Raw genomic sequence first — 23,417 nt, 5'->3', positions numbered from 1 at the left:
TTTTAAACTATAGCTACTAAATATAAATATGTAGTAATATTAGTTAATGTAGTAATCCAAGAATAATCCGCGCAAAAAAAGTCTTTTTCAAGTTACAAACTACAATAGAAGCCCAAAAAATGAATATATTACGAAAGGCCCAATATCAGATATGAATTACCAGCCCAAATTTCTACCTTTCTCTACCAGTGATGCAAACAGCACAGTGACAGTGAAAGTAACATTTCCAGTCAAATGAATCGTTTTTCCGATAAGAGTTCACCGGAAAATGAAACCCTTGGTGGCATCCAATCAGTAACCATTTTCCTACAGAATATTTGTTGATCATTTTCTATTACTGTTCAACATATATTGATTTCGTAATTCATATTTATCTATGCTCAATTTTAGGGTTTTTGCAAAGAGGGGCAAGTTAAAAAGTGTAGAGTAGAGCCAGTAGTGATTGGGGGTATGGTCTTGGATGTAAATGCCACATCTTCCATTCATGCTAATCCAAGGACCACCACTCCTGGAAAGGTATCAACTTTCTTAACTAGTATGTTTTTTTTTCCTGGATCATGAATAAGTGCATGTACATGAATGATGTTTTACTACTTTAGTCTATAAGGGGTTGTTTGTTTGCTGGTTAGAGTTATGCAGGTATTAGCAATGCAGAGAATAGTTATGTAGGAATTAGTTATGCAGGGTTTAATTATTCATGTAATATTAATTACTTATTATCTTCTGTGCTGCATAAAATAATGCATAAATTGACTCATAACTTATACTACATCTTTTAGTTGTGTGGGATTGTAAAATAATAACCAACACTATACTTGGTGTGTTGAATTTTATACTAAGCAACTAAAAAGTTAGCACACGCGGTATTAACTATGCTAATTTTAATACATGAATAATTACTCTGCTAAACAGCAACCAAACGACCTCTGAGTGTAATGTTTGATAGTCAAATTTTCTTCAACATATCAGTCCCGTCCAAGAATTAAACTGTAGTGTGAAAGTCAGCTTTTGATAATTGCAGCATGTGCCTTGTCACGGTCAAGGCTGCATGGTTTTGGTTTTGCAGATGAAAGCCCAATGTATCAGCTTAATATTGAAAAGTCATTAAGATAATGGGAAAAAAAGGATCAACAAAACACAATAGACAGAACAATGAGTGACAGATATTTCATACATAAGTTTTGTGATAGAATCACATAATGACCATTATATTCTCAATGGTTTAATTACTTAAAATCTCACCTTGTAGCTTAGAGAAACTAAATGAGCCATCCCTTTTGGTTTCAATGAACTCTAGAGGAATTCAAATTCTTAAATATGATTGAAGAAAATGCAGCACATGGGAAATATTCACGAGAGATTTCTTCATATGCCTTTGAAACATCAATGAACACACACACACACACACAAAAAAAAAAAAAAAAAAAAAAAAGAATCATTTGCAGCGATGCAGAGCTTTCGTGCAGCTGCTGCGCTTTTGCTTCTTGTTAGAAAGATTGCTTGTTTTGCTAGGGCATTTTCAATAAGGCTCGTGCTTGGCACTCGCTTTTTATAGTCGAGCCATATGGTATCTTGTTGGTAATGGGTGGATGTTTCAATCTTGCTTGGTTTAGGCAGGTAGGTGTTAAGAGGTTGTTAAGGCTTTAATTTGGTAAACATAGGACTTTCTTGCAATACATAATGGATTGCTTCGAATTCATGAGGTCCATATTGAAGTCCACTCCTATTTCCTCTAAAGCTTTGCATGTGGGGAACACAATAGTCCATACAAGGACTACTCAGTCACCCATTTTAATAAAAGTGAAGTCCAAATCAGTTTTCATGCACCTCGATCTTTCCATCTGGTGCCTTCTACCTCGCACCAACATAGGTACGGGTGACTATGCGTACCAAGGCTTAGGCAGATTGGAAGAGATCACCTAGCATTTTTGGACTATTTGGCTTAGGCAGATTGGAAGAGATCACCTAGCATTTTTGGACTATGTTGGGATTTGAAACCTAATCTCCAAGGTTTGCAACCACTTCATTGACCACTAGGACGCACTAATTTTCATTAAAAGCCATCAGAGATTTTTCTAGAAAAGACGTTAAATACCCCACAATGAGAGAAAGTACTACAATTAGATGTCAGCATGGAAATACACATGAAAATGTTAAGACTGAAAATATGTATTTGTCCTACAGAGTAATTAAATTCAGACAGAACCCTAATCTGTAAAACTAGGTTTACAAGGCTTCTTTACCAGCCTCTCTGCAGCATGCAAAAAGATTCATATCCTGATATATGACTCTGCTATTCAGGTTATCTTTTCATTGGGTGGTGTGGCAAGGAATGTTGCTGATTGTATTTCAAAGCTTGAAGCAAGACCATTCATGATAAGTGCTGTTGGATTTGACTTGGCCGGTGAGTTCTTCTCTCTAGTTAGCACAGTTCTGCTGCCACTCATCCTACATTTTATTGAGTTGGTCTTTTAGGTAATAACTGATAAACTCTCCCACAACATGATGGTTAGACACTTTCGACTCCTCACAGATTGGATTTGTTGAAAGAACATGCTGTCAGGTTTGGAAAGGTGGTCTACCTTCATAAGTGTTACTATCTCTGTCACCTATTCCAAGAAAACTCAACTTTTAGCGTGAATGGTGTAAGTAGGTTATGTTCTCTCCCATCTTATAGTTTGGAGTATCATGTCAAGTGAAAACAAAATCTGCAAGAGGAAATTTATTTGAATTTCCACCTTCTTTATGTTACACGCAAATCTATGGCTATGACCTTGTTGATAGAGTCTACAGTCAAGCGCTGTTTTACAGGCACATATGTAGATTATGATATAATTCAGCATTGAAATTTCCAATATGGGATAGCTTAATGTTTCCAGATAGCCTGTAAGGAAAATTTATTTCTAGGTTCTTTTGTGAACTTCCCATTCTCCTGTTCATAGAGCTTTTCTTTCTTATCATTCTAGAACAGCAAAATTTTTGGATTGATGACTGAGGAGTTGCACGTTGTGTTTCTATTTTTGTAGGAAATATGCTACTGGAACACTGGGAATCTGCTGGATTATCCATAGAAGGTAACCTTTATAACTGCCAACCTGTACGATCATTTCCCTATTTAACTATGTTGATATGGGAAGAGGGTTTATTCTGTAACTACCTACACCTTTACTTCCTCTTTTTCCTGCCTGTAACACATTCCCAAGTGTTTTATTTTTTCATTCTCGTGTGCTTGAGAAATCATTTTGCCTACTCTGGAACTGGAATGATGCTTTCAGACTTTCAGTTAATGGAAGCAGATTGCATACTGCCAAACAAAGGCTACATGCATACCATTTAAATGGATCACTAGTCATGTCTTGATATTGGAGTCTTCTCATGTAGTAAAGATCAACTGCAGAATCTGATTAGTCATCCCTATTTAGGTATCCAGAGACATCAGAATATTGAAACTGCTGTTGTTTGTCATATCTTTGATCAGAAAGGTGAAGTGGCAGCTGGTGTAGCTCATGTAGAGTCAATAGTGAGTTGATTTCAAAAGATGAAGCAGTTAGAAGTTAATACTCCCTGTTACCTACTATTAATGTGTGTTTAATGCCTCTAAAACAGGAGAAGTTTCTCACTCCAAGGTGGATAGAAAAGTTCAAGTGCAAAATAAGCTCCACTCCGATATTGATGGTTGATGCAAACTTGAACTCTTCTTCTCTTGAAGCATCTTGTCAAAGTAAATACCTCCCTCTATACAGTCACATGATCTGCATTTTGTTGTTCTCATTGTATATATTTTCCAATATGTATAGATATTTATGAACCATTTCAAATATTTCCCTCTCAGTGGCTGCTCAGTTTAATACTCCAGTCTGGTTTGAGCCTGTATCGGTTGCCAAATCTAGAAGAATTGCTTCAGTTGTCCAGTATGTGAGTTCTTGACATCTTGTGTGTATGCCTTTTCGTTTGGATATTAAATTTCAGATCTGAAAAGAGGAAAATGTACTGCATGTTTATATTATAATAAGTCTGTTAAGAATAACTAGCTCTGTTGGTATATGATACTAAATGCAAAACCCTTCAACTGTATTTTCTGGAGTGTGTTTCTCCGACAATATGTGTAGGCATTTCTGTTGTTAGACCAAATCTGGATATTTAATTTGGACTTGAGCACAGTAATTATGAATTTCTTGTATCCTGAATGGGTCAAATAGTGGCCATTTCTTTTACATTTAGAGGCAAAGAACCCTCGAGAAAACGTGTTGTATTCGTGCTCTATTGAAGGATATACTGCTAAATTTTCTTTGTTGTGCTAAATATTAGAACTTGAAAGCTTCAAACACGAATGTGACATAGCAATTTTGGCATGAAGCACTTTTAGCAGAAAATATTGGTGTCTAAATAGTTCTAGCATTGGGAACTTCCACGAGTCAGGGAGAGTCTTTTTCGATTGGCTGTATATCTTTCCTTGGAGGCACAGAAGGTCATTTTGCTTGAGTTTCTCTTCTTAGATAAGTAATATCATTGTTATAGTAACCTCTAAATAATAAGGTGTTTGCAGGTAACTTTTGCATCACCTAATGAAGATGAACTTGTAGCCATGGCAAATGCAATATCTGGCAGAGACATATTTCAACCAATTCGCCATAGTAGTACTAAGCTGTCCAAGGACTCTTTCTTCCAAATGCTTAAACCTGCTATATCGGTTTTACTATACAAAGGTGTTAAGGTAGTTGTTGTAACACTTGGATCAGAAGGGGTACTCTTATGTTCCAAAGGAAAGTCCAATCTTCAGAAACTTGCTTTCAAGGAAAACCAGCCTTCTCACCTCAGTAGAGAGTTATATGAAGCTGTTAATACAGTTTGCCCAAGGGATCAATTTTTTGGTGCTTCAATGTGCGAGCAGATCTCAAATCTTTTTGCTGTCCATTTTCCTGCACTTCCTGCTTCAGTAGTGAGGCTTACAGGTGCTGGAGATTGCTTAGTTGGTGGAACGATAGCTTCTTTGTGTGCTGGTTTAGATGTCATGCAAAGTGTAGCAGTTGGGATTGCAGCTGCTAAAGTAGTTGTTGAAGTAGAAAGCAATGTCCCTGATGAATATTGTTTGGCCAAACTAGCAGGTATATTCACGTTATGTTCCTCATATGTTTCTACATAGTTAGGCCCGTATGTGTGACATCATACACATTCTCGATGGACATTGCATGTGGATATCATGAATATGCCAGCATGGTTTTTCTAATATTCTGCTAACATCGGGTGTTCAAATTTTGCAGACAATGCAAGGTCTGTATACTCTGGGGCCACCATGCTTCTATCTCAATCCAAGCTGTAGGTCACCAAAGTATGTGAGTTCTATTGTTTTATTCTATTGCATGTTCTTGCTGTAATCTGATCCAACTAAGAAATCCTTAGATTTGTGCCTCATCACTTCTCTCTTCTTTTTCTACCCCTGGAATACTCTGAAAAAAATATACTCAATTAAAGCAGAACAAACATTCCAATGTTTCAAAAGCATCCGTGCTTATTTCAAAGAAAAACCAACAGAGGAAAAGTCTTCTGTTTGTCATTACTCAGTATCATTCTGTACTCACAGCAGTACTGGTTTTATCGATTTAAAAGACTTTATAATTAAAAAAAAAAAAAAAAAAAAAAAGACTTTTATCTAGCATATAACTTTACAGCACCATTTCTTTATCTACTCCTTTTCACAAAATTAGCCATGTTTCGTAACTAGCATTCGTAGTAAATCTTGATCCTCACATGAAAAGAGAGCAAACTGTTGAACAAAAAAATACTAGATGATATCATCCCTTTAACTATGCATTGGTGGTCAGAGTTACCTGGTAGCTGTGCAGGTGGAAGGCGACATGTACCCGGTAAAATAGTCGCGGATGCAAGCAAAAAGAGAAAGAGAGAGAGAGAGAGAAAGAGAGAGAGAGAGCGCATACTGGTGAATAGCTTTCCATAAGGATAAATTAAACCTTCTACAGATAATATGAATAACTTCTCCAGTGTATTTGGAATTCTATGAACGTACAAGCACATCATACATCATTCAGTTACAAAATTTGTTCATTCTTTTTTCAATTGCAAGAGTGGGAGTGGATCAGAATCTCCTATATCAGAACATAAATCTGCAGAAGTGTTAAAGTCGTCTGATGCTTTTGAAGTAGTCTGGTAGTGTTCTTCATCGTCATCAACAGATTGTGAATTTCCAGGAGGGTTCGTGGCTTCAAGTCTTGAGATCTCATCCTTGCTGCATATTTTCTTCAATTCTTGCTGCTCCATTTACACATGTTATTTATCTTATATTAGTATCTCCCTTAAAATTACAGGAAAGAAAGCGTTTCTTGGTAGTAAAGAGAATGCAAAATGGAAAAAAAAAAAAAATTAAGTTCTATGCATGGACAGTACAAAAATATTTACACAATCAGTATAACAGCATGTTATCATTTTTATCAAGTTATCAATTAAGTTTATCATAAAAATTTGTTCATAATTATCGTATAAAATATTCATCGTTAGTGCATAAAACTACACTCATAAATAAATGAAAAAATCCACTGACCAGCAAGTTCTTGTTCTCTATTTTAAGTCGCCTGCAAGATTCTGCGGTCTTCTTCACTACAGAAGAGAGTGTGGAATTTTCCTTCTTCAATTCCCCGATCTTTGCTTTTAAAGCATCATCATTTTCCTGCAAGGGTGAAAACAATAGATAAGAAAGGACTAACAAGTATGTCAAAAAGATGCGAAAAACTAATCGTTTGCTTATCAGTGCTTAAAAGGTAGTAATATGCAACTTCCAATATATTAAGCAGAACTAGGGACATAAAATAAAAAGGGTGGGGGTGGGCTTAGATAATATGCTATAAAAGGTTGAATTCTATTGATAGTGTAAAATTTTCGACATGGTATATAAGTCAATTAAAATCAAGTGCTTACACTTCGGTAAGCTTTTGAATTGTCATCAACTGATTGATCTTCATTCCCCCTGTTTAAAAAACAAAGCCAATTCAGAATTAGCTGAGAAAATGTGAAAACCTAATTAACAAGAAGAGTGTACATCACATATGATTAGGGAAGAATTTTAACAAATTTGTCATTTGTCTTAAAGCACCTTTTTAAAGTCCGAGTAATTGCAGGATATTGTGCATCTGTCTCAATACGTTCTGATATAGGACCAATTTCACATTCTACATCTTCCTGGCCCCTCTCATGACTTTCAGTCCTCAAGTTTAATTTCATAAATATTTCACTTTGTTTAGATTTTTCACATGTCGCTGCCACATTCTGGAAAAAATAATAAGGAAAGGTCACAAGAAGTTTAGCAAATCATAGAGAGTTTTAACATTTATGCTTCCAAAAATATACACTGGTAGAGCACTTATAAAAATGATTACAGGTAAATATTTATAATAACCATTTAATAAGTGTCGCTGAAACACAATTCAACATGGTATCGGAGCAAACATTATTTACTTAATTATATCTTTAACACACTCTTCACGTGCGACTTGATTCTTTTTCATGATCCAAGCATGTGAAAATTCATCTTAATATAATGATGGGGTTGAGACTCAAGTCCAGAACAAGGTCTCATATGATATTGGAGTGTGTAATCATCTCATAATAAGCTTAAACTTTTAAACGAGATGAATGTGCTATTCAAAACTAAATAACCAATTAATTATGTGAACATGTAGTAGAGCCAATAATTTGTATTAGAGGATCTAAAAAAAAGTAAAAACGTTAAACATAAGATTTGAACCTGTTATTAGGGGCCTTTACCTATTTATAAAAAGAATTTATTTTTTGACCCTCTTTTTTTGAGAAAAAACAAATACTTCTTTTGTACAATAATTATCCATAGAAGGTGATTTGATTGAAACCACTTCACCATAGGTAGCTAGGCCACCGATGGGAACTAACATTCATGTCCATTGCAACTAAGATACTAAATTTAACAGATCATGGAGAAGAAATTTAAAAAAACAACCAAAGAAGAACATAAATTGATGTGCAGGGAAGAGCACAACCGGCAAGGTAAAATATAGCAATTATTATAAATTGAAGAGCGAAATAAAGAAAGAAAGAAAGAAAGAAAGGAAATAAATATAGCTCACCGGAATCTTGACTGTGACCATTGTTCAATATATCTGTCTATTTTGACAATCTTTTTGTTTACAGATTAGCACAAAATTAATCGAACGAAGAATTAAAGAGCAAACATGCAAATTAATTAGAAGAGAGCATTATATACATGAAATCTGGATGGCACAAGGAGTACTAGTTCATATCATATTCAATTTCAAATTTTAACCGGTAAATTTAATTAGCTGTTTGATTATTGAAGGATTCCGTTTAATCTCCTAAAGCTTTTGGGATTTGGGAAGCCATGGGCCTGCCACCTTTTGATTGGGATACATAACTCCTTTGATCTTGAATCGACGGCCTAGATGAACCCGTCAACATTAATGATTTGGTATTTTTACCTTTTATTTTAAAATATACAATTATTTTAATGTAATATTTTTGAATAATCAGACTATGATGGGATGGCGTGAATCTCTTTTAAAATTTATGCAAATTTTCAATACTAGCGATAATACGAACAACCAAAAAGAAGGTTCAAGATACATATATACAAAAGTTGAAATGTTCAAAAATAAATCCATGAAGCCGATTAGGCTTTGAAAATAAAAAGAATACTAGTAAAAGAGATAAAGAGAGATGTGGAATTTTAGTTAGAATACTTTTGGGAGAAAGTTATAATTTTAGAGGAAAAGAGATCTCCCTCAAAAATTGCCCCTAAAAAGATTGTCTCTTTTGATTTAGAAAAGACAAAATTTAAGAAATAAAGGAAGATTTTTGAAATGTGTGATCCAAAATGTCTTAGATATTTGTGTGTACTAATTTAAAACATAAAATGGGAATTTAAAGTGAAAAACCAAAATAAAAAAAGAAACTCAGAATACTAATCCATCCTTTTAGTAATTGACTCGTCAAAAGGATCTGTCCGAGGTACCACGCCTTGAGCTTTATTAATACGGTCATCACTCCGTACCTATGAATGAGGGTCAACAGTAAAAGACAGAAATAGGGATAAAACAATAGTGCTAGTAGCAAATTAATTCGAAAGTCCTATTTTATTTGTATTATTCTTCCTATTATATTGGTTGTCTTATTTAGCAGACTATCGAGACACAAAATTTAATATTACTCTAAAAAAAAATTGAAGTAATTAATAGATCACAAACACGATTGCGTATTATGAACTGAAAGACTGAGAGTTCTCTTTCTTGCATATACGGACAAAATTAGGTGAGATGACCAATTTTTGAACTAACAATTAAAGTTTAGTTACGGTGAAAATAGTCACTTTTTAAGATGAAAATAGCATCTTAAAAACAAAGAATACATGGATTAAAACAATGCTATATTTGTTTGTAATTGAACTAAGTGTTCTTTATCCAACCTTCAATTTATATCTTTCACATTGTAAATAAGGGAATTGAAGTTATTTGAGTACTTTACACTATATAATAGTAATACAAAGTTTAATGGATTATAAATGCAATGCAAAAGGAGTAGAATACACTCAAATCCAACACTATATACTATGACCTCATTACAAAACAACCTCTATTTTAAAAATAATAATAATTATGAATTAATGACAATTTGGGTTATTACAAAGGAGCTGTATTAAAAACTTTAGGGCCATAATATTTTAGGGGTCCTTTGGTAGTTAGTTAGAGTTATGCATATATTAGTAATAATGAATTAGTTATGAGGAAATCTTTGTATTATTTTATGCAGGTATTAATTATGTAGGGTTTAATTAGTTATTTATTAACTATTTCACCTTTTGCCCTGCATAAAATAATACATAGATTCCCTCATAATTATACATGTATTAGTTATGCGAATTTCTAAATTACAAACCAAATACCGAACTAAATTTATACATGAATAACTTATCTCATAACTAGCTACCGAATATAATATTATAATATCTGAATAACTTACTCCTAAGGAGCTGCGAAACGACCCCTAATTGTCAACAATCTTTTGTGTTAAGCAATGTCTTTGTCATAATGGAGTTTCTATCTTTTGTCAAAAGGTGCAAAAAATGATCATGAAAACTGAAAAGAATTTATCTTATCTCATTTGTTGGACCTCTAAAATGTCAGGTCTTTCTATGATGAATAAAGATGAAAAGAATAAAACTTTGGATCCTTTATAAATCACCTTCACTTTCCTTTTTCTTTTCATTTTCACAAGACAACAGTCCCACCTGATTCTTTTTTACCTGCAGCTTTAGTTTCTTTCAATCAGTCACACGCTGTCAACTGTTGAACAATGTGCATATTTTTTCAAGCACAAATTCTCTTTTTACCCTGAATATGAATACCCTTTTGGAATCTTGGCGTAGATACATTCTTTTCTTGCTCTGATGAGTGTTATTGCCTAAAAAGGTATTTGGGTTTATCTTTTTTTTTTTTTTTTTTAAATTTTATTTTACAACGTGGGGTTCTTCAATTCTTGGATATTTTCTTTTTTAATGTACATATGGTGAGCTGCATTTGTGTAAAATTGTCGTTTTGGGATTTCTTTTTGTAAATCTGATCTACACTTTTTGAGTTCTTTGGAAATAAGCTGCATATGTATCTGTTTATGTTCAGATCCAACTTTGGTTCTTTACCAAAATGCCAATGAGTAAGCCCATTATGGCTTGTTTGCCTCATCGAATTACAGCAATGTGTATCTTTTTTTTGAGTTGTTTGGTCCTTTAAGTTGGTGTTAAATAGTTCTTCATTCGTAGTTTATTACCCTCCTTTTTCATTAAGGACAGAATGGTTACCATTTAAAGTCCTAAAAGAAAGAGGCTAAGCCATTAATCTCTAGATGTTCTTTGAAGAGAAGTATTATGCCAGTTGGTGTAGATTTAAAGACCTATAACTTGATATGATTTGATACACTGTTCGTTACTTTTTTTTTTGGTTTCATTTGTTTGTGTTAACCAGTGAATACAGGTCCATTTTCCTTCAAAAAATTAAAGCTAGAAACATGATTTTACTTCTTCAGACCTTACTTGTTAGGTTGGTTAGAATGTTGTATGTTTAAGTATTTTACTGGACCAGATTCTACTCGAAAGTGCCTAAATCATTTTCGCGCCCTTTGCCTTCCTTTTGAAGTCCACTTTAAGGTAATGAGTAGAGAAATCTTTCAGGTATGAATGCTCTTTTATTATTAGGAGAAAGGAGAGAAGGAAAACAAAAGCAAATGTTTAATCTAAGATGTAGTTATACTTGCTATATTTAGATATGAACTCCGTGTTTTTAACTACTATTCAAACTTATTAAAGTTGACATTCCTAACGACCATAGCTCTTAAATAAAGTCACATGTTTGCTCCCTGCTGTCTTATTCTGATTAAAGAGTAAAACCAAGTAATCTATGACCAGCTGTTCCCATGCGAGAAAGAGGAATTTAGTGCCTTCCTAGCCGGCTTCTGTTATCATCCATTGCTAGATTTTGCTATGGAAGACGATGGCGTTTTTCTTCCTTCTAGTCATAACTGATAAACCTTCTACAGAAAAGTTGTCTCAACTAAGCCGTTCCCTCAGCAGAATTGGCAATCCTTGGAGGTGTAACACTAATTAGACCTCCTTTTTGACGTTGTAAATTCGAGTCTCCGTTGTCCATACTCAAGTCTGAGATATTTGTTGTCCAAATTCCCCTTGTTTATCGCTCTATTATACCAGTGCTACTTGAATACAATGTACTTATTGAGCCCTTACCTGTGAACTGACTAATATTGAAGTTCATAAATTGGTCTGACCTATTTCATAATTAAGTCCTCTAATGATGATCAGCCTCGAGAATTTTTATATCCTAATATAGACCTGATAAGGTACATGATTTAGTGGATGTGTTTCTGAGTAGGACTTGCTATAGCTCTTTGAAGGTCACCAATAGCAACCATTTTTGTTTTTTGCTGAGCTTCTCAACCATTGAAGGGGAGTCTTAGAACAACAATAAAGTTGTCTCCATGTGACCTATAGGTGACGGGTTCGAGCCGTGGAAGCAGCCACCATTGTTTGCATTAAGGTAGGCTGTCTACATCACACCCCTTGGTGTGTGGCCCTTCACGGGACCCTGCTAATGCGGGATGCTTTGTGCACCGGGCTGCCCTTTTTTGAGCTTCTCTATTAAACCCTTTGGATATCTCATCTCCAAAAGTAATTTCTTTAGAAGCTAGCTTGTCATCTCTAAGTCCCATAATATGCCATTTTACAATGTGTATTGGACACCTGCTGAGCAAAATGCAGCTAGCCTTAACCAACTTGCCACTCAATTACTAATTTACATATCTTTTGAAGATGCTGTAGGGAACATTTTCAGATATCACAGTGGTTATGTTGCCAAAGAGCATGAATAAAGCCCATTCATAAGAAATTTGTAAGGACTAATTAATGAGGAAGTCCTTTGGCACACAAACCTTTGGAACCCTCAATAGATTCTTGGTGAACGTGCCCATCTACCTTTTCTACATCTAATGCAGAAGGGTCGAAAATCATGTGAACCCCCCCCCCAAAACTTTGAACCTGGTTCACCATCTTTTTCTTCTCAGTCAAAATGATTTCCTTTTTGGCTTTCTTCTCTCCCAAGGATCATGAAAGCAGACATATTTTTGCTTCATAAAGTTAAAAATATAAAAGATATAAGATATGGACATATTTGTGTATCAATTTTGTGGGTTTGTGCATACTATATTTGCGGAACTTGGAGTAGTTGACACTTGATTTTCCTTGTTGCAGGTAGAAACTAGGTATTTGAAGCATTCCTAGTTTTGCCTTGAACATGAAATCAAAATTAAAGAATGGCTTGTGTTCTGTAGTGCCTCTTCATTTACAAGGTGAATCTACAACACGTTTTTGCATGTTTCCTAAAGTGAAGTCAGCTTGCTGTAGTCCAGGCAACACACCTGTTTACCTGAATGTATATGACTTGACACCTGTTAATGGCTATTTCTACTGGGCAGGCATAGGCGTCTTCCATACAGGGGTGGAAGGTGAGTCCACATTTAATTTTTGATGTATGTTTTTGAGATCAAAACCTTATTTTGGTCTGGAATCTTGAACATTTATCGCGTTTGTTTGTAGCATCTACATTATGTTAAGTTCTCATTGGGCCTAAAAGTCCATCCTTGGCAAAATCAGAATCTTAAATTGTTCTTAGAATTTAGAGCAATAACAAAAATATTAGCCATATGTTGTATAGCACTACAATGGAAAATTTGAGTATTAATTATCTGGGAAGTACAAATTCAAATTCAGTCTACTTGCTTTTCCTTGAGATATGACACAATAGTATTTTCTGGTACAAATATTTTCTCAAGTATTCTTTATAAATAATATATTATTTCTCAAATGCGTTTATCATATTTGCAGTTCATGGTGTTGAATATGCTTTTGGAGCACATGACTATCCAACAAGTGGAGTCTTTGAGCTTGAACCTCGACAGTGCCCTGGCTTTAAATTTCGAAAGTCGGTGTTCATGGGGACAACATATTTGGATCCCATCCAGCTTAGACAATTCATTGAGCGCCAATCAGCAAACTACAATGGTGACTCATACCATTTAATTGCTAAGAACTGTAATCATTTCTCGGATGATATCTGTTACAGGTTGACTGGAAAACGGATACCTAAATGGGTGAATCGGCTAGCAAGAGTAGGTCTGTAATCTATCATCTTCACTGTGTTTCTAGTTCTTCTTTACTTCCCGATACTAGATGCTTCAAGGCTGCTAAAACAAAAGCTTTTCCTTGCCTCTCTGGGTGCTTCAACATGAAACTTTAAAGGGTCGGCCGAAATTAATTACGGACGCTAGCCAAAATGTACAAAACCTGTACACCGATCATGTATATTATATGTATATTTATCTATATTATGTATGTATATTTCGGGTTATATAATATGCATATTATATGTATATTTTATTATATTTAATATAAAAAATCTATATATTTGCTGGCTATTATTCTTTTGAGCAGTCCAAAAATGTAATTTTCCCACCTATAATTATCTTTCTTTTAGCAAGCATTTCCTTCTTTCTTTCTTTGTTTCATTTTTCTTCTCTCTTCAGTGATCTGCTGCTATTTTACTTTTCTATTTTTGGTACAATCCTGCATTGGTACTTTTGTTTTTAGCCGAGGGTCTATCAGAAACAGTCTTTCCACCCCACAAAGGGTACAACCTACCCTCCCCAGACCATTACACTGGTAATGGGTATGTTGTTGTTGTTGTTGTTCAGTTATCTGCATTGGGGAAGCTGATTTATAAGATGAATCAACTGTTAAGATACATATGTCAGCCCACTTTTTTGGTTCCATGGATATAATTGTAACAAAATAATTGCTTTGGTAGAGATCATTGGAATCTGTTTGTATCTTGTGCGTCCTCATTCAGCTTGTTGAACTGAAGTTGTAGTAAATTTGAAAAGGAGCAAGACAATTAGATCTATTGTGTGTTACATCATATATTATGTTATTTTTACTTAATAAGACTGCATATTTCTTGTCTTCTAAAGTAAAAACAAACTTTTTTTGGTATTCCTATAGGTTCATTTTGCAACTGCATACTTCCAGAAGCCCTAAAAGCTTCCACAGTACAACATGGCACAAATGTGCAAAACTATGACAGTGAGAAGAGAAGACTAAGAAGTTCTTTCAACTGTTTGTCTTCTATCTCAATGCGTCAAGGTGAGAAAGAAGTATCAATATCATCGCTGTTCATGCACTCCCACTATAAAGGCTGTCTGCCACCTTGGGAATCCAAAAAATCTAGAAGCCGGTCTTTGAAGGAAGGATAAGGTCTCCGTAAATCTCTGTATGGAAATCTGTGTGAATACTGACTTCTTTGTCAGATAACCATTGTTACATCTAGCCATTCCGCGAGCTTGTTGAAATATTTTCTGGGCTCTCATCTGACTAATGAACAGTGCTTGCTGCTGAGTTTCTGGTGTTACAAGTTCTGCTGTCCATTTCATATGCTGATCCTTCCAAAGATCAAATCTTCGCATCAGTCCCAGAAATGTATTTGTCTGTTAATTGTCAGTTTCTTGTTTGATACTTAAAACTGAGAGGTTCTTGTTTCTCAGGTGGTAGAAATTTAATTTTCAGGATCATGAGCAATTTGCTAAAGATATTCTTATTCTTGTATTACCATAGTCTGACTCAAACCCACTTACTAACCGAATTATGACAAATATACCAACATCAGGCAAAATCCTGCATAAGCCAGTGCTAGTATCCTCTTTTAGTAAATTGGAGACATAATACTATACTATGTTATATTGCAGTGTACCGTAATTTGGCTGCATGTCTCAATGCATCTTATAGCCAAATATGATAGTTTTAGATATAGAAGATTATGTGAAGCTCCAGTTTATCTGCTGCATAGAGAAGATCCAACATGATATCTGTCCTGACCCTGCGCATAACAAGAGTTTAGTGAGCTGAGTTGTCCTTTTATTGCTTTCATATGGCAGTCTAGCTGCAAAGCCTGCAACTACATTGGCTAAGCCCTGTATTATACAGCTATGAAGTTGAAGTGATTTCAATTATAATAGGTGAGATATATATGGCCAACTGAAACAATTTGGCAAAACATGTGCGACAACTTTATCATACTCCAAATCGACCAAAGCCGTTAGCTGTCTTCTAGAACTAATAGTCGTATCAAAGGAAATCTTTTGACAACTGACAAACTTGGTCTTAAGAGTAATAAAATATAGTTGTTCCGATTGCAGCGAATTAACGATCAACTAAAAATGCTCTGAATAAAGTGAATCTTCTAAACAGAAATACAAATGATTTGCCAAGGGTCTATCGGAAATAACCTTTCTACTCTCTCAAGGCAGGAATAAAGTCTGCGTATCTTTTCGTCAATTGTAGAAATATTTTAAATTTTACTATCTTAAATCACCTTGTATTTACCTTACTTTACAAGAGTTACTAATTTTGTATCTTTTACTTTGACACCTGACTTGTTGGTATTGAACACTTATGCTATTCAGTACTATTAGACACTTTTAAGTTACAAGGGAATGACTTCAATATATTCCATATTACTACTATTTAGAAGAGGGAGTTGGAGGCACTTTTTCGTCGTCCGTTTGTGGACCCCCCATAAAAATAAAAAATAAAAATTTGGGCCCCATATTAATCAACCCCTAAAAAAAAAAAAAATTTTTTTTGGGCCCCATATTAATCAAGCCCTAAAAAAAAAAATTATGGACCCCATATTAAACAACATCGAGTATTAAAAAAAAGTGGAACTCACCACATCCAAAATCAGGGGAAAAAAAAGGTGGACCCCATATTAACAAAATCAAGCAATATTGAAAAAAAAGTGAATCCCATATTTAAAAAACAAACACTGTTAAAAAAAATGTGGGCCCCATATTAAACACGATGCGTATTCGTAGCAAACACTAATATAATAAAGATTTAGATACGAAGCACAAACTACAATGTTATATTAATCGTATTTTGAACATAGTCTATATATATATTGTGGGCCCCATATTAAACAACATCGAGTATTAAAAAAAAAGTGGAACTCACCACATCCAAAATCAGGGGAAAAAAAAAGTAGACCCCATATTAACAAAATCAAACAATATTGAAAAAAAAAGTGAATCCCATATTTCTTAAAAAAAATGTGGGCCCCATATTAAACACGATGCGTATTCGTAGCAAAACACTAATATAATAAAGATTTAGATACGAAGCACAAACTACGATGTTATATTAATCGTATTTTGAACATAGATACTATATATATATATATATATATATGCATAAAAATAGTGCAAACTAATAATGTTCAAAAGGGTGGGCCCCATACTAAATAACACCAAGCAATGTAAAAAATAAAAATAAAAAAAAAGAAGAAACTATATAAAGCATGGGTTTAGACTCATGCTTCATCGTCCATTCTCCCTTAAAAAAAAAAGGGGTGGGCCCCATACTAAATAACAGAAGCAATTAAAAAAAAAAGGAAGAAAAAAAAATTGGAACTCACCATCTCTAAACTCATGGGAGACAAGTGAGGGATGGCTCAGTGGTAAAGCACCTCCCCACGGCCAGGTAGTCCACAAGTCCTATTTGGAGGAAGTGTGGAAACACTATAAATCCTCCTAAATGGGTGGGAAAAAAAAAAAAAAAAAAAAAAAAAAAAACTCATGGGAAAAAATAAAGAGGACCCCATATTAATAAAATCAAGCAAAATTTTAAAAAAAAAAAAAATTGAACCCCATCGGCACTTTTTTTTAAATCGTCGTTGTGGACCCCAAAAAAAAAAAAAAAAAAAATTTCGGCCCCATATTAATCAACCCCTAAAAAAAAAAAAATTGTAAAAAAAATTGTGGGCCCCATATTAAACTTAAAAAAAATTGTGGGCCTCATATTAAACAACATCGAGTATTAAAAAAAAGTGGAACTCACCACATCCAAAATCAGGGGAAAAAAAAGGTGGACCCCATATTAACAAAATCAAGCAATATTGAAAAAAAAAAGTGAATCCCATATTTAAAAAACAAACACTGTTAAAAAAAATGTGGGCCCCATATTAAACACAATGCGTATTCGTAGCAAACACTAATATAATAAAGATTTAGATACGACAAATACTGATGTTATATTAATCGTATTTTGAACATAGTCTATATATATATATATATGCATAAAAATAGTGCAAACTAATAAAACTAATAATGTCCAAAAGGGTGGGCCCCATACTAAATAACACAAAATAGTGCAAATTAATAATGTCAAGTATTAAAAAAAAATCAAACAATATTCGTATAATTTAAAGTATCTCATTGAGTCGATAATGATGGATTCGTTTCACGTCGTATCAATCCATTAGTGGGAGCAAATGAAATTGCTTTTTTTTTTTCTTAAAAGGTTAGGTAGTCGAAACCATACAATTTTCTTTCTTTTTTTATATTAGCGCGAGATCTAATCTTATATTGCTATTCCGCCATGTCATTTATTTGTTATGTTTACTAAAATAAATATACTTAAAATATTTATATTTTAAAATAAGATAGAATTTAATTACTTTTATTTTTATTCTTACTCCAATAAATGTGAAAAGAGATTAATGTCGTAGAAAAATATATATCAAATGAAAATCAAATAATGAATAAGGTAAATTAGTCAAATCATAATTCTAATCGTCGTTTTCTTAAAAAACCATGCAAAAGACAACATGACAAGTAAAATGAGCTAATGAGAATATTTACAAAAATTAAAAAATAGTATTTCTTCGTTTAAATAGAAAATCAATTTCTACTTTGTTTTGTTTTAAACATGTAAAATTAATTTAATAATTAAAATTAGAATTATCCAAATCAATATTTGATAAAAAATAATAAGTATTTTACACTTTTAAATTAATCGAATTAAAATTAAAAGTATCAACTGATCTTAAATATTCTTTATTGTTTTATCTCAAAGAGAGGAAAATAGTTTCTTTTTAAACAAGTCTTCTCTTTTAAAAAATATTAATAAATTTGCCGATTTTGTATTCGTAGCAACCATTAATATAATAAAGTTTTAGATACGAGACAACTACTGATATTATATTAATCGTGCTTTGAACATAATATATATATATATATATATATATATATATACACCAGACATTTTATATACGTAGATACGCACTATAATGCTAAAGTGTTGGTAGTGCGCAGCGCACGCATAGACCGCTAGTAGTAAAGAGAAAATTAAGGTAGTTACATGTCATAATAAAAAATGAATAGGAACTTCCACTTTGTCATCACCAGAGAGTATAACTCTGGCAAAATCATTTGAATCGTGGAATCCACTTTAAGGTTGGCAGCAAGTCAGTTCTTGCCAGCGAAGCTTCTAGTAGAAAGTTCCAAAAACAGCTTAGGACTTTTGGTCAACTCTGCTTGTGATAACTCCAACTCAGCAAATTAAACCAAGATAATCTAAAATAGCTAAAGGTCCCCATCAAATCCCTCAATTCAAGAATTGCTTAGAGCCTATTTGGAAAAAGTCCCACTTGGAGAAATAGCTGATAACTTTGGCCACTTCAGATGATTCACAAGCCATAATTAGATAAAGGGTTGTGAGAATTTTGGATTTCTTCAAATAGCTAAAGGGTCTTTTCAAAATTTCAATTCAAGAATTGCTTACACCCTATTTGCAAAAAGTCCCACTCGAAGAAAAAGCTGATAACTTTGGTTACTTCAGATGATTCACAAGCCATAATTAGACAAAGGGTTGTGACAATTTTGGATTTCTTGATTGAATCTAACTATATGGGTAAAGGAAGGGGTTGTATACTAAGCAAGAAAAAGTTTCCTATAACTGAATCAGCAGAGAGACCAATAAATCAAGCTGAAGGAACTGATGTAACAGGATCAGAAGCAGAGGGGCTAAAAAAGTTGAGAATTTTCATTGTGTTTTATTCCATGTATGGACATATTGAAAGCTTAGCAAGAAGGATGAAAAAAGGGGTTGATGGGATTGAAGGTGTTGAAGGGGTTCTGTATAAGGTTCCTGAAACCTTGACACCAGATGTTTTGGAACAAATGAAGGTATTAAGATTTTCTCTCCCTAAATCAATCCACATGTTTTCTTTTTATTTTATTTTCTTAGATTAATGGTGTCTTTGGTATGATGAAGTCATATTCTCAGAAAATACTTTTGCAAATAAAAAACTGGAAAATATTTCCCGGTGTTTGGTTGGGAAGTGGAAAATAATTACCATACAGATTGATAATAGTATTAGCAAATCGGACATTTTTTTGATGAATTCCTTGAGTATTAAAGATTGATTATAATGTTTAAGTGTTGGCTAAAACAATGATATGAAGTTAGAGTTGAGATAATTGTGAATGAAATGACTTGGATAATTTTTTCCCCGCTTTTGGTGGAAAACGTTTTCCCTGAAAAATATTTGCGGGCGATCAAATACCAGAAAAGGCCTTAATTTTCTGAAAAATATTTTCCTTAATACCAAACACACCCTAAGAGATTGTAATCTTCTTAGATGAAGGGATTGTACAATGGCAAGTATCTTTTGTTTCCTAGTTTATTATCCAGTGTATTGTAAATGTTGATTGTGTCACTGTTGCTTAAACAATGAGCATTACTAAACTATTCTTCTCTCTTATTTTCAAGTGAAGGTCCCGCAAAGAGATGGTGAGATTCCAGTGATATCTGTGGATGAGCTGGTGGAAGCTGACGGATTCTTGTTTGGATTTCCTACAAGATATGGATGTATGGCAGCTCAAATGAAGGCATTTTTCGACTCGACTGGAACATTGTGGAGAGAACAGAAACTTGCTGGATTGCCTGCAGGCTTCTTTGTGAGTACTGGTACACAAGGAGGTGGACAGGAGACCACTGCGTAAGTCTGTCTTTGTCATCCATTTACCTGTGTTTATACTATTAATAATCGTTTCTTTATATGTCATCAACGATGTCTGATCACTGTGTTAGCTAATTGCAACTTCCAGTTGTATGTTATAATGCATTTGGAAAATGACTAGGTGTATGTTACATATATGTAAACCAAAAAAGAGGAGAGAATAATATGACAAAGTTGAAAAATGACTTAAGGTATATGTCATTAATAGTGACTAGTCTGAAAAATCATTTCGCCAGCCCTACAAGATTTGCATGTAGCTCTCTATAGCATCCAAATTATTGCCTTCAACTGGTGATCCATCTAACTGGTACTGATAAAGTTAGGGAACCCCGTCATTTCATGATTTGCAAGGAATCATTGAGGAAGAAGGCTCTAGAGAACCCAAAAGTGCAGTTTCTAATTGATCTTCCAACAAATGTCTGAAATACTTAAGAAATGTAGTTTATTGATCTTACAACTGGCTAATAAGGCAGCAAGATCACTTAACAATTGTCAATATAGAATCTCAGTTAGCTAACCGGATAACTACTGGGGTAACCGTCCATTATAGAGACAGAGATCTGTAGCTGTAGCCACTACTCCATAGGTGCATCATCTACTGTCATTCAGACCATATTTGGTCCGAAATCATCTTGGAGGAATATTTGTTAAATATTTTGCTATAATTGTAGTACCTCTCTTGGCTAATAGGTCTTTTTTTTTTTGAGTAAAAGGTAACTACCTCTCTTGGCTAATAGGTCTCTTGGATAGTTTCTTATTTGCAGATGATAACAGGATACAATTCTGATGTTCATATGCATGCAAACTAAGAACACAACGATACATGTCTTTATATTCATTTACGAACAATTTTACTTCAATCTTGACACTTATTATTCTCCTAGGAAAAAAAAAACCTTATATGTTCCTATTATATCTGATAAATATATTTGTATAAATTGTTTGTAAGGGTAGAGTAGTCTTTACACATCATTGTACACCCTATATATATCTTGTACGCTGTTCACAATATTATTAAGAATCATACTCTGTTACATGGTATCAGATTGCTTAGGTTTTTTTCTCTACGTGCGTCTCCACCAAGAGCCATGGCAACCTCGGCAACCTCTTCATCAACATCTAGCTCTTCCACCACTAGTCTGATGATGGCGGATTCTTCATCCCTTCCAGTTTCGTCCTCTTCTGCCATCTCTCTCTAACATTAAAAATCTCGTCCCCACTGTTCTTGATTACACAAATTATATGCTTTGGAGGGAACTCTTTTTGCCCGTATTCAAAGGTCATGGAGTTTATGGTTTCATTGATGGGAGTTATCCTTGTCCTTCACCCACTGTTCTTAATGATTCATGCTCATTGAAGCATAGTTATCATTTCATAATTGTGGCTTCGTTGCTGGTTTAGCAACCTCGGGAAGTGATCGTGCTAATGGATATATGCGTTTAAACTTCAGATGGTGATTAGTTATTTTATGGAAATGGCTTGCTCGTACATGTTGTCATAGAATCCTTAAACAGGACAGTTTCTCCACAGATTAACATGGTCTATCAGTCTATGCTGTGCTCTTATGCAATCTCTATATCCGTATCTTCTGTTATGTTTTCTTCTTTGTGATGATCCTTTGATTTTCTTCTTCCAATATTTATCTTGTTGCAGGTGGACAGCAATCACTCAATTAGCTCACCATGGGATGCTCTATGTTCCAATAGGATACACATTTGGAGCAGGGATGTTTAGAATGGATTCAATAAGAGGAGGTTCTCCATATGGAGCAGGAACCTTCTCTGGTGATGGTAGCCGTGAACCTAGTGAACCAGAGTTGGCGCTGGCCGAGCACCAGGGCAAGTACATGGCAATGACAGTTAAAAGACTGGCTCACCCCTATTCGTTACCACCGGATAATGCCAGCTGCTGACGCTTTTAGAAACAGAAAAATGTCCAAATTTGCTCCTCTACTGTATGAAATATCTTAATTTTATCTTCCATTATACTTTGGGACCATTCATACCCTTGTTGTTAGCAAATCGTCTAGTATTTGTCTTTGCCTTTAACAGAGCTCCGAAGTGAACCAGATGATATCCACAGGTCAAAGTACTTCAGGTGAAAGGTCCGGATTTACCCCTCTAGTTTAAAATTACCTTCCGTTGTACTTCAGGTTGAAGTTCCGTTAGGGTCGGAAACTGCAAGGGTGTGAATGCCCCTCAAAGTAACGAATAGTAAAACTAAGATATTTCACACAGTAGAGTTGTACCTTTACCCTTTCTAGCAAATTACATGTAATTTTTGTTCATAGCTTATAAACACATCCTAAACTGTACGTATCGACATCTGTGTGTCCTTAGAAGGTCATGTTTTTTCATGTATTTATTTGATTTTCTAGATCCTGCAATGAATTTAGGGGTGGGGTGGATTGGATTTGATGTACTATAGATAATGAATTATGGTTTGTGTTCCATTTGTTAATATGTTTTGATGGGACTGGCAAAGTCCCGGTGATTTGAAGACATTAGAGCATCTAGCTTCTTTTTGACGTTAGAAATACTTTGTTATGATAACATGAGAAGAGAAGTGGCACCCGATGGAATTTTTTTACTGTGTAGCTCAATTCATAATAACGACTTGAACAAATTGACCCCCTTAACAAAACATGCTCAAGAATTACTAAACAAAATAATTCTATTAGAAGAAGAAAAAAAGTATATTATTGTTTCGACAAAATGCTCATAGCCTAAAAAGGGAGTGAACAACAAATCGATCAAAATTCATATTCCATTATGGCAACACCACTATTTTGATTTAATTTTACTTGTGGTCACTCAATCTTTGCTTTGTTATATCAAAGTCATTGGACTATCTTTAATAATCAGAAAATATTCAATTTTACCCAAGTGTCAGAGAGTGTCACTAAATAATATTTTTAACTAAAAATCACTCAAATTTACCTAAATA

General features: G+C 34.2%; 4 protein-coding genes across 12 annotated transcripts; 3 read left to right on the top strand and 1 right to left on the bottom strand.

The window, feature by feature from the left end:
• The first annotated feature begins 111 nt into the window (after positions 1-111).
• Positions 112-6,476, top strand: LOC132064991 (pseudouridine kinase). 4 transcript variants are annotated; one of them, XM_059458195.1, is made up of 10 exons: positions 112-294; positions 391-516; positions 2,302-2,404; positions 3,027-3,074; positions 3,423-3,520; positions 3,607-3,721; positions 3,833-3,915; positions 4,547-5,105; positions 5,262-5,329; positions 6,083-6,476. In XM_059458195.1, the coding sequence occupies exons 1-9, from the start codon at positions 235-237 to the stop codon at positions 5,318-5,320; spliced, it is 1,251 nt and encodes a 416-aa protein (XP_059314178.1). In that variant the 5' UTR covers positions 112-234; the 3' UTR covers positions 5,321-5,329; positions 6,083-6,476. The 4 variants fall into 4 exon arrangements, with proteins under 4 accessions (XP_059314178.1, XP_059314177.1, XP_059314175.1 ...); XM_059458194.1 differs by lacking the exon at positions 6,083-6,476 and adding an exon at positions 5,836-6,036; XM_059458192.1 differs by lacking the exon at positions 6,083-6,476 and adding an exon at positions 5,844-6,021 and having other exon boundaries at positions 113-294.
• On the bottom strand, positions 6,059-8,359 carry LOC132064995 (uncharacterized). The gene is made up of 5 exons (XM_059458203.1): positions 8,112-8,359; positions 7,106-7,278; positions 6,931-6,979; positions 6,557-6,682; positions 6,059-6,267 (listed from the first exon to the last, which is right to left on the bottom strand). Exons 1-5 carry the CDS (start codon positions 8,130-8,132, stop codon positions 6,061-6,063), a joined length of 576 nt encoding a protein of 191 aa, XP_059314186.1. The 5' UTR covers positions 8,133-8,359; the 3' UTR covers positions 6,059-6,060.
• Positions 8,360-10,097: 1,738 nt separating this feature from the next.
• On the top strand, positions 10,098-15,220 carry LOC132064993 (deSI-like protein At4g17486). Of its 6 annotated transcripts, XM_059458201.1 has the most exons (6): positions 10,098-10,466; positions 11,959-12,101; positions 12,812-12,909; positions 13,036-13,065; positions 13,445-13,732; positions 14,618-15,220. In XM_059458201.1, exons 3-6 carry the CDS (start codon positions 12,855-12,857, stop codon positions 14,866-14,868), a joined length of 624 nt encoding a protein of 207 aa, XP_059314184.1. In that variant the 5' UTR covers positions 10,098-10,466; positions 11,959-12,101; positions 12,812-12,854; the 3' UTR covers positions 14,869-15,220. The 6 variants fall into 6 exon arrangements, with proteins under 6 accessions (XP_059314184.1, XP_059314183.1, XP_059314181.1 ...); XM_059458200.1 differs by lacking the exon at positions 11,959-12,101; XM_059458198.1 differs by having other exon boundaries at positions 10,101-10,466; positions 12,812-13,065.
• A 3,673-nt stretch (positions 15,221-18,893) lies between these two features.
• On the top strand, positions 18,894-22,847 carry LOC132064992 (probable NAD(P)H dehydrogenase (quinone) FQR1-like 2). Its single transcript, XM_059458196.1, has 3 exons — positions 18,894-19,635; positions 20,227-20,450; positions 22,125-22,847. Exons 1-3 carry the CDS (start codon positions 19,357-19,359, stop codon positions 22,381-22,383), a joined length of 762 nt encoding a protein of 253 aa, XP_059314179.1. The 5' UTR covers positions 18,894-19,356; the 3' UTR covers positions 22,384-22,847.
• Positions 22,848-23,417: the final 570 nt, after the last annotated feature.

Source organism: Lycium ferocissimum, chromosome 7 (assembly GCF_029784015.1).
Source record: "Lycium ferocissimum isolate CSIRO_LF1 chromosome 7, AGI_CSIRO_Lferr_CH_V1, whole genome shotgun sequence".
Classification (NCBI taxonomy): domain Eukaryota; kingdom Viridiplantae; phylum Streptophyta; class Magnoliopsida; order Solanales; family Solanaceae; genus Lycium; species Lycium ferocissimum.
This window is presented reverse-complemented; position numbering and strand designations above follow the sequence as displayed.

What these genes read in the sequence shown, in the direction of transcription:
- LOC132064991 (XM_059458195.1), top strand. Translation starts at nt 235, where the DNA reads ATGAATCGTTTTTCCGATAAGAGTTCACCGGAAAATGAAACCCTTGGT. An exon ending in TGTTGGATTTGACTTGGCCG is followed by an intron (nt 2,405 to 3,026) that starts GTGAGTTCTTCT and finishes CTATTTTTGTAG; the next exon opens with GAAATATGCTACTGGAACAC. An exon ending in TAGCTCATGTAGAGTCAATA is followed by an intron (nt 3,521 to 3,606) that starts GTGAGTTGATTT and finishes CCTCTAAAACAG; the next exon opens with GAGAAGTTTCTCACTCCAAG.
- LOC132064993 (XM_059458198.1), top strand. Translation starts at nt 12,855, where the DNA reads ATGAAATCAAAATTAAAGAATGGCTTGTGTTCTGTAGTGCCTCTTCAT. An exon ending in CTTCCATACAGGGGTGGAAG is followed by an intron (nt 13,066 to 13,444) that starts GTGAGTCCACAT and finishes TCATATTTGCAG; the next exon opens with TTCATGGTGTTGAATATGCT. An exon ending in GAATCGGCTAGCAAGAGTAG is followed by an intron (nt 13,733 to 14,617) that starts GTCTGTAATCTA and finishes GTATTCCTATAG; the next exon opens with GTTCATTTTGCAACTGCATA.
- LOC132064992 (XM_059458196.1), top strand. Translation starts at nt 19,357, where the DNA reads ATGGGTAAAGGAAGGGGTTGTATACTAAGCAAGAAAAAGTTTCCTATA. An exon ending in ATGTTTTGGAACAAATGAAG is followed by an intron (nt 19,636 to 20,226) that starts GTATTAAGATTT and finishes TTTCAAGTGAAG; the next exon opens with GTCCCGCAAAGAGATGGTGA. An exon ending in GGTGGACAGGAGACCACTGC is followed by an intron (nt 20,451 to 22,124) that starts GTAAGTCTGTCT and finishes ATCTTGTTGCAG; the next exon opens with GTGGACAGCAATCACTCAAT.
- LOC132064995 (XM_059458203.1), bottom strand. Translation starts at nt 8,132, where the DNA reads ATGGTCACAGTCAAGATTCCG. An exon ending in ATTACTCGGACTTTAAAAAG is followed by an intron (nt 6,980 to 7,105) that starts GTGCTTTAAGAC and finishes TTTTTTAAACAG; the next exon opens with GGGGAATGAAGATCAATCAG. An exon ending in ATTCAAAAGCTTACCGAAGT is followed by an intron (nt 6,683 to 6,930) that starts GTAAGCACTTGA and finishes TCACCCTTGCAG; the next exon opens with GAAAATGATGATGCTTTAAA.